Source organism: Podarcis erhardii, assembly GCF_964252035.2.
Source record: "Podarcis erhardii genome assembly, chromosome: Z".
NCBI lineage: Eukaryota > Metazoa > Chordata > Lepidosauria > Squamata > Lacertidae > Podarcis > Podarcis erhardii.
Window position 1 is genome coordinate 16,043,189 of NC_138504.1, and position 14,878 is coordinate 16,058,066.

Consider the following 14,878-nt stretch of genomic DNA (forward strand, 5'->3'; position numbering starts at 1 on the left):
GAGCAGAGTGCAATAAATATGGAGCCTGGTTCACTTGATCTTGAAAGTTTTATATAACACATTCTTGTTGAAGAGTTGCTTGCCCTTCCTAGTTCCTCAATATCTGTCTTCTTAAATGTGTTCAATAACAGCATTAGAACCTTTTGTTTGCAGGCTACCAGAACCAGCACAAACTATCACCTTTGATAGATCCGATGACAGCAGTCACCTCTTAAATTTAATGGGATGGTAGAAACAGCATTAAGCATGAAACACTTTGTTATATAGCTGATTGGGGTGGATTGCTGTGTCTGAGTGTTAGCATTTACTATTCATGCAGAAAAAGTGATTTGGAAACAACATATTTAAGCACAAAGATGTAAATAATGTGTTGAGAAATCACATATAATTGGCTTCATAATTGACTGTGGGATTCTTACACTCTGTTATATTTATTATTATAGTCGTTCACCACTATAGTAATAAATATTACATTTGTTTTCACATGACTTATTAGTAATAATCAGTTATCCTTTGCTACTAGGTTGCACAGGAACAACTCTGTCACAGTAACAAAGTAAAAATACGAATATAGATAGGATTGATGTGAAAATGCAGGTATGCATTTTCATTCCGGAAACTATTCCTGTTTCTTAGAACAGAAAATGTGTTTTAATACTTTTAGCAATGCATGTGAGCTTCAAATATGTGGGAAGTAGCTTGTGAGGTGTATGGCATAGGATAGCAAACAAGGACTTGTATCTAAACGACATTCACTGGAGTTTTCCTGCCTAATTCCTTCTGCAGTCCCTTGCACCCCCCTAAGAAAAGGTGATGGGTGGGAAGGTATGGGTAATGGAAAAGGGTGATCATGTGAACCTGTGAATGAAAGTGCCTCTGTTTTAGTTGCATAGTTCTTCTAGATCCATTTACTCTTGGATATATACTCTGGCTTATTTCTTCCAAAACGCAAAGATTTTGTGAAAACAGTATATTGGTTTCTGTGAGACTGAGATTAGTGGATGAGGTGGTGAACAAGTAGTCTTTTAAAAGAGCAGAACTCTTTACTATTGGGAACAGCAAGGAAGCCTTTGTATGAGTTGGGAGTATTATCTGACCTTGTCTGTCTTATGAGGAATGAGAATTCCTTTGCAGATGTTGTTAATTTTCCCCAGCTCTCCTGCAAGCAAATTTTGGCCAGATCTGGACAGTGGCACACAGTGAATCCTGCTTTCCCAGCTGTCCAGTTTGAGAACCATTGTGAGGGATTCCTGACACCTGAATCATATCCACACCATAAATTTGAAACATTCTTATACTATTTTAGCAGTCATGGTTTTCCCCAAAGAGTCCTGGGGACTGTAGTTTGTTAAGTGTGCTGAGAGCTGTTAGGAGGCCTTTGTAGAGCTACAGTTCCTAGGATTCTTTAGGGGAAGCTGTAACTGTTAACATGACATAAGAGTGCTTTAAAAGTGGTTGTTGGCATCTGTCTGTCTCAAGAGACAATGGAGTACCTCCAGGAGTGAAGCCAAACTGCTGGAGAGTCACAGCACCTGCTGTGGCTATCAGAATATCTCTATCAGGACAGGTGACATTGACATCAGCTTTTTACCTTTCTTGACAGCATTGTTCAACTTCTGTGTTGTTCAACAACCAGCAGTTTGTTTTTCGCGTTTTACACCACTGCATTTTCATCCAATTAAGGCATTCTGGGTCTGGCTCTTTATTCCTGGATCATACTTGTATGAAAATGTACTTCTTGTTTATACTGGTCCTAACACTGCAAAACACATAGCATACTTGGACAAAGTGTTTCAAGCCCAGCACATTTCTGAGGACCCTTCCCTTTGGCTGCTGAAGGCAAAGTGAGAAAGGAAACTTAACATGTAAACATGACCTTGATGTGTCTGTCCCAGTGTAAAGACAAGAAAGCAAATTCAGTCCTTTGAGACCTGCTTTGAAAGATCCAGGCTGTCTGAGTCCTTGAGACTAAGATTGCAACCCCATCACTGTTTTATTGTTACCTCTGCCTTCTCTGTTAATTGTGCTTGTATTCATCTCACGAATTAGTGTTATCTATTCTTTCGCCACATTTCCCCCTTTTATTGTCACCTTTTGAATCTTGTCTAAATTGTGATTCTTGGGCTTATCTATTTCTTGGTGCTCTCAGTTGCTACTATAGTTTCTACTGCTGTCTTTATTCAGATGACTTTCAAGCCTCCTTTTGGTTCTATCAGAGAAGTATCACTGCTAATACATTCATATTCATATTCATATTCTTAATAACTTTGTGTCTAAGCCTGAAACTAGATTGTGCTGTGGTTGAGGCTAGAGTTCTCTCTTTGAATACATCTGAAGGTAAAGTCCTAGGAGGAAGGTGGTAGTTCCTTATCCTTTTTTAATGCTCACAGTCTCTGGTTTGTGTTTTTTTTATGATATATGAGCAGAACAGTGGTACAAATATTAAAATATAACTATTTGCTTGATCAGCTTTACTTCTTGTTTCCTTTGAGCCTTATATATAAAACTTGCTTTAACCTTTCAACAAGACTTTTTAAATATGAACATGCACAGTAAAATCTTAAGTATGCCTTCCCTCGTCTCTTACTCCACCCATTCATTCAACCCTAAAAACAAATTATCAATCATGTCACATAATGGGGAAAATAAAGAAAATGGAAGGAGAGGCTAGGCAGTAAATAGGTGTGAATTTTGTTAAATCTACAACTAGCATGCTGTCAGTTAAGTGCTACAGCCTCCTTGACTACTATGTTTCAGTGTGTAACAGGCTCACTCTTTTCAAGTACTGCAAGTTAAATAATTTGGCTATTGCAATGCAAAAATTAAAATGTGATTCTGTTTAACCTTCCTCCAAAATGGAATAGTAATAGAACCAGAAGTGAAATGAAGTTCCACTTTGTTCTGTGTACTTCTGGTAGTAATTGTGGTTAGTAACCCAAGGTAACGAAATATGTCCAAAATTCGGTGAATTCATATCTCAATGATCTGCTGAATTAATTGTAATCTTAAATAAGACATGTTAATACTTTACTATTTCATGTAGGCATGGGAGAATGAGATGGGGTATGTATGACCTACCCTTCATTGGAATAGGTTCTCAGAAGTCTGTGGTTTTGAACTATGGAATTGGGTTTAGTACTTTAAAAGTTATGCCTATTTGTTTAATTTTTCTACCCTGCTTTTTGAAGCTAAAAGTCACCCAGTGCAGGATACAGAATAATAAAAGTAGCATACAAACAGCACCATTGTGTGAGTTCCCAAGATGTATACATACATAGATGCAAAAAGAATCTAAAGTGGGGTGACCCAACTTTTCATACCAGGTAGGCTGTAAGAGTACTTTGACATGGAACGCGCAGACAGCATGCTGCCTTGTCGCGTGGCAGGGGGGAAGCAAAACCAAAGTTTGATTCCCCCCAGCTTTTGCATTGCCTTCCCAGAGCTGGCTAAGCAAGGCACTGGGCTTTGGGAAGGAGGCACAAAGCTTCCCTCGCAAAGCCTAGAGAAAGCACTAACTAGGCTTTGCGAAGGAGATGGGAGGACTCTAGGACACTGTCAGAGCCCTCATGCCTCCTTCTCAGAGCGCAGCGCATTGCTTACCTGGCTTTAGGAAGGCAGCATGAGGGGGGAGGCATCAAATGTTAAAGGCTTTCTAAAGAGAAAATGTCACCACTATCAGCACCACCCAAAGATAGTCAACAGCTTTAATATTTAATGCTGGTGAGACACCAATGATTCCACTTGGTGATAACCTTCTTGAGGAAGTGATGCACACTTTTAGCACCACTACAAAGAAGGCCATGCCCTTTGCATAGTTGCATGTTTGATTTCTCCACAAGCATAAGTCAATGCTCTTTAGAAGATATTAAAACAAAGGGAGGTTTGTAAAAGTTTTATAGCCAGTACTTTTAATTTCCTCTAGGTTCCCTCACAGACACATTGTCATTTATTAGTCCATAGTCTTTTTCACTCTGATGAGTTATTGTCTCTGTTCATGATCTTTATTATGCATTTCTTCAAGTAGCAATCTTGAACCTAGATGGCTCTAGAGAGCCATCTAGTGACTGAGGGTTGTATAAACACCACCAAAAATAAAATACAGAACAAAAAATATGAATAGTTAGCACACACTCTTGACAGATTGCTGAAATATGTTGGTAATTGTGGATATGATAGTAGCTGTTCCTTTATGCTTTCCATGTGACTATTCAAAGTATTTCGCTTTTTATCAACAAAGGATGGGAATTGCTGCAATAAAAATATAAGCTTGCTATAGGTTTTGTTTTATAAATGGGATTGTTGCATGTTCAAAGCATTAATGGAATATTATTGAATGCTTGGTGTGCTGAATACTCTGCTCATTTATTTGAGTTCAGAAACTCAATCTTTTAGATATATGAAGTCAACAGTTCCAAAAATGTCAACAGCAGCTCTTGAGTTGCATTGTTCTGAAGGTATCCTCTTGGTTTTCCTTTGGCCACTTAAATTTGTGTGTCAGCTCTCCTGCTTGTACAGCTGAAGGAACTTGGGCAGGAAGTTTGCAGACATAAAGGTAATGCTTAAGGGAGAGAGATAGAGAAAAGCAAATTAGCAAAGGCTTTACCATTAATTATTGGGAGCTCTACTGCTAATTTAAATAAATTCAAAAGACTAGATCTACCTCAGCAACTATATTGTAAAAATAAGAAAATGTGGAACCCAAGGCAAATTGTAAGGTTATTATATTATTGTTTATATAGTGCCACCTGGTTACTTGCTCCTTCACAGGTCCTTGCTGCAATGAGTTTATAGTTTACATTGTGACAGTGCTGAAGCTCATATAAATGAATCTGTATAAATCTGTAAGGATTAAACTGTAAACTCATTGTGGAAAACATTTGTCTCTCCCCCCCCATTAGGCAGTGATGGGTACCATGGGCTGGCATGACCATAAGTAACATTTTAAAGATAGCTAATAAAAAAAAGAAGAGCAAAAGTAAAGACACTTATTAGTTTCTTGAATATTACACATACTTAATACTAAATAACTTGTAACATGTAACAGTTGACCATATGATTCTTGGAGCAAGGAGGACTACACCTTTCTATTTTCCTACCATTCTCTATTTCTCCATGCAGCTTTGAAATATCACTCTTTTATTTGATGTTCAGTGATGTGACTTACGCTTTGAGATTACTGCTGGGAATGGAACACCATTAGAGGTGCATTCTGTTGCATACCATACATACCACTGAACTCTACCCTCTGATGTTGCACTAACATTGAAAGTGACAACATATTAACACTGAATTTCTTCACACGAGGTCTGTTTTGCCTCCTGCACAAGAATTTGCTCATTTTATAAAAGCCACAGTTTATATGGGAAGTGCAAACTTGAATTATTGGACCTCTGTGTTGATGGAATTGCCATTTTCACATATCCATAGTCTTTCTTGCATATATTGTGTTTTACCTTTACCTTTACTAGCATTGCTTTACTAGCAATGGCTAAAAACACTTTGAAAGCTGCGTCAGAAATGTCATAGTTTCTTAGGTACCACTTATGCAACAGTATGTACACAAGTAGAAGAATAGTTTGAATGTCAGTGAAGAATCTGGAAGATGCAAACATTTAAAAAAGTGCTCCCAGAGATTTTCAGAAATTCAGAAATGAAAGGATATGATTTGTTGATTATCTGTCTAGTTCAGTAGAGCTCAGAGATCATAGAGGAAGAAGAAAAACTTACCTGTATATTCACTGGTAAGCCACTCCATTGGGGAATGGGGTTAGAAAAATAATACCAGAAAGTAAAGAAATGCTGCCTTTGGACAGTGGACATTCTGTGTATCAGTAACTAGATGCCTAGGGGATCTGCATTTTGCTCTCTGAGAGGAGTATCAACTGCCCACAGGCTTCCAATCTAGAGATGTCTGAGTGATGTGGAGGGTTGGTATTCGTGCCAGTGAGATTTGCTGACATTTTATTTTGGGAAATAGGAGGGGAATCTCGACTTGCTGCCTTGCAACTTGCCTTCAGAGTGGCTCACCAATAAGTCTTTTGTTGATCAAAGCCTAGAATTTTTCTTTAGCTCTCCAGCCACCAAACACAACTCTTTCCCTAAGTCCTGGGCTATTTTTCCTGCAGCCAAATTCTTTCACTTCCCTCGCTGCACTTATACTGTTTACCAGAACTCTATTGTTCATTCTTCTCCTTCAGCAGTAATATTTCAGCTTCCTGGTCAGTGGTGGTTATGTGTGGTATGTGTGTTCGTAGGATGTTGCTAGATTGCAGACTACAGCTGGCCATTATTTAGCCTTTATATCTCCAACACAAAGTGACATACAGTGGTACCTCGGGTTACAAACACTTTGGGTTACAGACTCCATTAACCCAGAAGTAGTACCTCGGGTTAAGAACTTTACCTTAGGATGAGAACAGAAATCGCGTGCCAGCAGTACAGAGGCCCCATTAGCTTAAGAAAGCATGTTAACTAATCCATGGGAAGAAGTAAGAAAATATGCAAATAAGGGCTTCAGTGGGGTTGGTGTCTCAATCCTGCTTTCTATTGTTCAGGGCAGTGTTAAATTCAAAGGAGTTAAAGGGAACACAAAATCCCTAGTAGAGCCATAGGTTCATTCGTCTTTCTCTGGCCTTGAACTACATATCCCCTAGATCATAATCATGAAATCCTTAAGACTGAGAAAAACAGGAAGCAAATGAACTTTGCAAGTACAGTGGTACCTCTGGTTACAAACTTAATTCGGTCCGGAGGTCTGCTCTTAACCTGAAACCATTCTTAACTTGTTAACATGCTTTCTTAAGCTTAATTGATGATTATGAACATGACTGCCTTTCGTGTGTGCGTGTGTGCTCGTGTGCATTTCTGTTGTGTGAATGTGTATGACCCATTGGGAGGGAAAAATGTTTAGAAGATTAAATATTCCAGATAAACAAACTGTTAATCCATGTGGTGCATGTGTTGCTGCTGCTGCTGTTGAGGCAGTTAAATAGTTTTATTACCTAATAATATTATGTCACATAATACTGTAATACTTATAACACAGGGATTTTCTGTTCCATAAGATGCTAGCAGTTTTGGATTCCTTAATATCACAAACTAGGCTGGTGAGACAGATGTTGGAGGTTAATCTCTGTGTTTATATACACATTCAACATTATCATCAACCTCTTGTATGTGTATTGGAGCCCCTTTGTCTGTAACAGGCACTTGGTTCGTATGACTAACTTTTGCCTATTGTGATTCTGTAAAAAAGGAAATGTAAACTATTTTGCATTTTATTTTTATACAGTTGGGTTAACAATTTTGGACATGAAGGGCTTGGGCTTCTGTTGGATGTTCTTGAGAAGCTTCTGGACAAGAGACAGTAAGTACAGACATGCTCAGTGAAAGGGATAGTTAAAAAAGGGGAGCAGTTAATACAGTGTCTTACTGTTGGTATTCCCCCCCCCCCTTAAAGGCAAGAAAGTATTGACAAGAAGAATCAGCATAAGCTTATACAGTGCCTCAAAGCATTTATGAATAATAAGGTAAGAATTTCAGTTTCTTCTGGTTTTTCCTTCAAGTGAGTTCAGTTTATGTGGTCATGAGTGACTCTCTCTGTGTGTGTGTGTATTTATAAACAGCTGAAATTAGGAAAGGGAAATTTGGCCTATGGGTGACAATGCTTTACCTGTATTTCTGTAATTACTTCTGTCAGAAGAGAAAAATGGGCAGCTAATTTATCATTTACTTCATTGGTTAACAAGTATATAAAGTGTTGTGAAAACTTACATTCAAGATTTTGGAAGATACACACAATTACATTTCTGAGAGTAGGAACACAGTCACAATTTTTTCCATGCTCCTTTCTGCAGTCCACTAAGTTATGATGTCCATTTAACAGAATAAAGTATTGTGTGGTTGAGTTGGGATTGGGGGCTATGCACCACATGGATGGGCATCATTAAAGGCCCTCCTTCTCTTCAGCCTCTCAGATCAAGCTGAGTGTGAACATGCATCTGCATGTTGTTCATCATTGCTAATCTTAATTGGTAGCATGTGGAATAACTTAAACTCATAACCCACGGATACTGCAGAGTTATGTGGAATGAGAGGGAAGAAAAAAGTGCCCCCCGCATAGGTTTTTATTATTATTAAGGAAACATTGAAACACACACAAACACATGAGGTGTGCATCTTGGTATGTCCACATGGTGGACTCAAGCTGGAAAAATACTTAGCGATCTTATAAAGATGTTATACTAACAGCACGATCCTAACCATGTGCACACAAATGTAAGTCCTTTTGAATGCAGTGGAGTTTACTGACTGGTAGCTTAAGAAAGGATAGAGAACCAAAAACTTTGACTTGCTATTACATTATAGACTACTTTTCTGGAATATTCTTACATTTTTTTTTTGGAATTTCATGATAATAAAATAAGACAATGCAAGGTATATAACACTCGTTTCTAATATAGGTCCACTGCATCCCCCCCATCCCATTCTACTAAATTGAAGGTGGAATTACCAGTTTTTCTCCAGAAGGAGTCCTGTGGCCTTAAAGCAGGTGGTGGCAACCTAAGGCCCATGGGCCACAAGCGGCCCATGAGGGTCGTTTAACCGGCCCCCGAGCCGCCCGCTTGGCGAGTCCCCACGCACTGTGCTAATCCAGCGCAGTGCTGTGTGGGGACTCGCTTCCGCGGCACCAGAAATTGTTTCTGCGCAGATGCAGATGCCAGAAATCACGGGTGCGTGTGCTCACACATGCATGCGATCCAGCCCACAGAGGGATTTCCGCTGGAGTGAACCGGCCCAGGCAAGGTAAACCTTGCCGACCCCTGCCTTAAAGACTAAACATTTTTGTAGCATGATTGCAAACCTATGCATACATATCTGGGAATAAGCTCCATTGAACTAAGTATAGCTTGCATTCTGATGCACCAGCTCAACCAGTCAAACACATTGAGCTTTAACAAAGGATATTCAGTCAGCTGAGATTCAACCTTTACCTTTTTAATTAGAAATGCAAGCAATTTAGCAAGGAAGTTTTAACATTTAAACTGGTAGCCTCAAGTAGCAATCCCATCAGGTAGCGTTGTTTTTTAAACTGGATTCTCTCATTGCTTCCGCTGATTAGCATAGATAAAGTAAGACCCAGCAGAGATCAGATAGGATTCTTCCAAATCATCACCTCTGGAATTGGAGCTAATCTGTCACAAACAGTAGTAAAGCTTGAAAACCTCATTGACACATCACTTACTGGACAGAGGGGAGAGGGTTTGCCCCCAAAGTGGGTTTAGAAGGCTATCATTCACAGATGTTTTGATATTATAATAATTTATTTCAAGTTGTGGAAACTGTAATTTGATCAGCATGTGTGTATAGAGGGGAATTATTTTGGATATAACTATTCCAATTTTCATTTTTTATAGTATGGATTGCAAAGAATCCTAGGAGATGAAAGAAGCCTTCTTTTACTTGCCAGAGCAATTGATCCAAAGCAACCAAATATGATGACTGAAACAGTAAAAATACTTTCTGCCATTTGTATTGTTGGAGAAGAAAATGTGTAAGTAACATCATAACACTTAGATATTGGTCAATTTAATTTCAGTGTTTTATATCCAAGATCTTCTGTATGTCCAGCCAACCTATTTTGCCTTTCTATTTTATGGCCCAAGAGACTTCATGATCCCTACTCTTGACAGCAGCAGCATCCTGCTTTGAATAGAGAATAAGGTTATTAATGTCCAGTAGTATTGATGGCTATTTGCTGCCTTCATGATCAGAAGCAGCATGCCGGGGAATAATTGCTGGAGAGGACTGTTACTCTCATGGCTTGCTTCTGGGCTTCCTTTAGGCATCTGGTTGGCACTGTGGGAAACAGGATGCTTCATTTGATAAGCCTTTGGTTTGATCTAGCAGGGCTCTTCTCATGTTTTCTTTTCACACTTTCCTGTGAATTTTGGCTTGAGGTGTGACCTGCATTGCTGAGAGTGTCATAATGCATGCTTTTTTTAGTGCAAAGAAAGAAAGACTGGGTGGAACTGAGTAGATTTGTTACAGGAGAAGTAGAGGGGTGGTGGCTTTCTTGCACCATGGGCCAGTGGGGTGTAGTGTTTAGTGTGTTGGATGTGGATCTTGGAAACCAGGGTTCAAATCCCCACTTAGCCAAGAAGCTCACTGTGTGAACTTGGGACGATCAATGCCTCTCAGTCTAAACTACCACACTGAGTAATTGTTGGATTAAATGATAAAGAGAAGAATCATGGATGCCACCTTGAGCTCATTGCAGAGGAAAGGTTGGATAGGAATACAATGAATAAAAATAAAGAATTAAGAATTAACATCAGCATTCCATAATAGAAGTATGTTGCAAGAAGTGTGTGTATGTGTATGAGTGTTTTCAGACATAAAAAACGAACCATGAATCCTTATGTTGGATAATTTTTAAAAACTGACCTGCCTGCCTCTAAACAAATAATACTGCATATCGTAATATGGAGAAGGGTAATATTATAGCCTTCAATCCTAAGATAGTTTCCTTCTGTGAACTTCCTTAACTTATCTATCCCTTTCTTCCACCTGAATCCCCTGAGAAGCCTTTTTGGAGAACCTCCACCTAAGTTTAAGCAACTGTCCCTTTCCCCAGCACCCACCCTGCACATTGTTCAGCAAGGCACTGCAGCCTTCCAGAGAGACTTTTAGTGGGATGCATTTGACTGCTGTGGGAGGAAAAAATGTGAAACTTTTCTATCTGTGATCTTCCTTCACTTACCTCCAGATTCAAACCATAATGTCTTGGTTTAAGTTTTGTGTTTGTATACACATACTTTGAAAAAAATACAAAATCCTATTAAGAAAAAGAAATATGTTTATGAGTAGCCTATTAGATTCTAAGAGATAAAGTACATGAATGCCTTATAATGCTTATTCTTAAAATAAAAAATTTCTGTTTCAGTCTGGACAAAATTTTGGGAGCCATAACAATTGCTGCTGAGAGAAATAATGGAGAGCGGTTCTCAAACATTGTGGAGGGGCTTGAGAATCATGAAGCTTTGCAGTTACAGGTGGGATTCCTTGGTTTACAACCATAACTATTATCCTAGTTTAGACTATTTAAATGATTTGTTAAAAAAAATTGTGTAACAAGTGGCTGCTGAAGAATATAGTTAAGACATAGCTTTTTTTTGGAGGGCTAAAGGTTTGGCGCCCAAATAAATATTTGCTTCAAGATTCTTTAATTCACAGTTTCACGTATATTTTAGACATTTGAAATTAGACAACTTCTTTCCTTTAATGCAGTGTTAATAAATTTTTTTGAGAAAGTGTTTGAAATTAAGTGCCCAATAGTTTTAACGTCTCTGTTTATGAAAAACATGGCCCTTTATTCTACATGAAAATAGTTTCATTGGCTGTAGCATGGGAAAATAAATACTTGCATGGTCTCCACACACAACGATATGCCTTCATTCTCCCTGACTCTTGTTTAGTTCTGCCCTAGTTCAAGTGTCTTCTGCTTCTGGGCAGAATCTAACCAGTCAGCAGGTTATCTCCCAGTCACAAAAGTTTTCAATTGTTGCTTGGGGAAAGGGCTGTAGCTAAGCAGTAAAGCATCTGTTCTGTATGCAGAAAGTCCCTAGTTCAGTCCTTGGCTTTTCTGGGTAGGACTGAGCACATTCCCTGTCTGAAACTCTGGAGAGCTGCTGTCAGTCAGTGTAGACAGTATTGAGCTAGATGGTCTGACTCAGGGTAAGGCGGCTTCCTATGTATTTGCTGCATGTGAGCCATACACATGGGGCTACATGTTTCTGTTACATGGACAGTGTTTCCATGTTGTGAATTGTGAGTGAATCCTTCTGCATTCAAGAGATGAATTGTGTGCACAAATGTGTGTGTGGAGGCCATGCATTCACAAAGTCCCTTAGGTTGTGGTCTGCATAACTGATCTACATAATAGAAAGGTTTTTCCATTTGTATGTCAGTGGTGTAGGTTATTGTATTTTTAGGTATGAATATACAGTACTCAGATGGCTGGTTACGGTACTCAGTTTACTGTGAGGGTTTTTCCTCACATATTGTATATTAGCTCTGCATCACAAGAAAGGTAAAATCAAGTCCTGGAATACCAACTTGTGAATGAGATAACGATTGAGTTCATGACTTCTGCCCTGTAAGGTTAAGGCCATAAGACAAAAAATATTTTTGTGATCTTGGCATGACAATATGAAAACTTTGAGTGCTAGAAAGAACCAAAAGGAAAGATTATGTTCCATAAAAGGTCAAGGTTATGCTGCAATAGCATCCCCTTTTCTTTGATGAATGCAAGCTATGTTATGAAGAGTGTAATTGCCAAGTTTCTTTTCTGTAACACTGAGCAATGTAAAGCAAAATTCTTTTTATTACTTGGTCCTAGGTGATATAAAATGTCCAGACATATAAAAGTGATGTATAAAAATGTCATGGAGATGTGTATGATTCCAGTGCCAGCCTAGATGTCTGCTTAGTCTGATGTTTGTTGAAACGGACTAAAATAAGCATGTCCTTATCTGTATTCCCCCTCCCTGAAAAATCTTTAATTTAGTATTTTTGGACATGTCTAGATTTGCATTACATCAATTTTTACTCCTACCAAAGTGTAGTTGAGAATGTTTCCTGCACTTTTATTTAAAACTTTAGGCTGCTTGCAGACAAGAGTATCACAATGAATCGCTGTAACTGCTTGCAAGGGCAGAATGCTTATTCAAACTGCTGCTAACTATCCTTATTGGTGGAACAGCAAAATTTCCTTGAAAAGTTTCTGTACCTTATAGTCTAACAACAACAACAACAACAACAACAACAACAACAATTTTACTATTTATACGCTGCCCATCTGGCTGGGTTTCCCCAGCCACTCTGGGTGGCTTACAGCATACATCAAACAGCATACATCAAAACATCAAACATTAAAAACTTACCAATACAGGGCTGCCTTCAGATGTCTTCTAAAAGTTATGTAGTTTTTTATTTCCTTGACATCTGAAGGGCAGGCGCTACTGCCAAGAAGGCCCTCTGCCTGGTCCCTTGTAACTTTGCTTCTCTCAGTGAGGGAACCACCAGAAGACCCTTGAAGGAGGATCTCAGTGTCTGGACTGAACTATGGGGGTAGAGATGCTCCTTCAGGTATACTGAGCTAAGGTTGTGTAGGGCTTTTGTAAAGGTCAGCACCAGCACTTTGAATTGTGCTTGGAGCCAGTGAAGATCCTTTAGGACCAGTGTTACATGGTCCTGGTGGCTACTCCCAGTCACCAGCCTTGCTGCTACATTCTGGATTAGTTGTAGTTTCCAAGTCACTTTCAAAGGTAGCCCCATGTAGAATGCATTGCAGTAGTCTAAGTAATCTAGGTTCTCTTTTCCTTTTTTAAGGGGAACACTTAAAAGTTATTGTCATTTTGCCCTTTAGACCTTCTGTTATGGTGCCCAGTGCCCTGCTTCTAAGGCAACGGGTAAGAGCTAGATAAAAGAAAAGGGGAAACTCCCTGTGATCAAGAATATATAACTTTACATCACATATTAAGATCAACACATATATTTATAGCATTACATGTACTGCCATTCTGATGCATTCGGTTATACTGGTGTCACAGTGAATCCACTTTAAAGGCTTTTGCAAGTTTTATGATCTCTCTCATCCGAACTCCTTGACTGAAGGTACAACTGCAAGACTCATTAACTTGTTTCTGACTGAAATGTTCACTTTACCAGTATTAATACAAGCAATTAAGCCAGAATTTCTTCTGGCAAAAACAATCACAGCAGATGGCACCTTTTCTCTCTATTAATTTTCGATTGGACATGTACTTTGGCTTGTTCAGTCATGTCACAGTCATAACATAACAAGGATCATTCAGGCAAGTACAATGACAGCATTGTATGCATGTATGGTACTGGAAGATTTCACCAGCTTGCAGCAGTCTGTATAGAAAAGTTACACTTTTCTGGTGTCTCTGGGCACAGATTTCATGTACAACTTGTAGTGCTGCTAAAAACTAAGTGGTGAAAAATGAGGCTCAGTCTTTGCTCCCTCTTAGAAAATACTGGCCAGTAGCTTTTCCCAAATAAGACTTGCTTTTAATCTTTTAGCTAAACTTGGTACTCTCTAATACATGGTGGTCCAAAATGTGGCCTGAGGTCTGCCTGTGGTCCTTGAGACCTTCTTGGGCAGCCCTTGGCAACATTTGACAACCATCTGCCCTGCAGCCCTCACACTGCCATCCTGAAGTGCTGAGTTTTGGGAAAGAAGTGTGAGGCTCTGACAGGGTTTTCGAGTCCTCTTGCCACCTTCTCAAAGTCTCGTTTGCACTTTCCCAGCTTTGTAAATAAGCTGGGGAGGACTCTATTACCTTGCCAGAGCCTCACACTCCTTCCCTAAGCCTAGCACCTCATTTAGTTGCCTTTGGGAAGGCAGTGTGAGGGCTGCAAGGATGTGTGTATATGCACGTGCGCCAAATTTTGGCCTTGCTTTGCCTTCCCATGTGCATGACAAGGCATTGTTCTGTGTCGAAGTACTCTTGTGGCCCACTTGTTATGAAAAGGGCTGCACTGCCCTAATAATATCTCTTAATAATAAGTTCCACCATCTACAGTGTTATATCTAACTCAAACACCAGCATTTAATTATAATGCACAGCTTTTGACACATACTTCATGGAGGTCAGTCTAAGTGGGATGCATTATTGGCAATATAGTTTTATTGTAAAGTATATTACTGTGTTGCTCCATAAAATAAGTTTTTAGTTAGAATGTACATTTCCTTATTTAAGAACGTTTTTCCCCCTACTATGTTTATTGCTTGTGTGCATTGAGAAGGCTGAATCTAATAAGCTGCTTTTACCATAATTTTTAATTACAG

At 39.1% G+C, this 14,878-nt stretch overlaps 1 protein-coding gene across 7 annotated transcripts in view; it reads left to right on the forward strand.

Moving 5' to 3' along the window:
- The window catches only part of DIAPH2 (diaphanous related formin 2), a 358,462-nt gene that overhangs the window by 48,437 nt on the left and 295,147 nt on the right, over positions 1–14,878 (forward strand). For all 7 annotated transcript variants that reach the window (XM_081847906.1, XM_081847907.1, XM_081847908.1 and 4 more), the window contains 4 exons: positions 7,292–7,366; positions 7,460–7,529; positions 9,417–9,553; positions 10,946–11,054. In XM_081847906.1, coding sequence (XP_081704032.1) covers positions 7,292–7,366; positions 7,460–7,529; positions 9,417–9,553; positions 10,946–11,054 — 391 coding nt within the window. The remainder of the gene's footprint in view (positions 1–7,291; positions 7,367–7,459; positions 7,530–9,416; positions 9,554–10,945; positions 11,055–14,878) is intronic.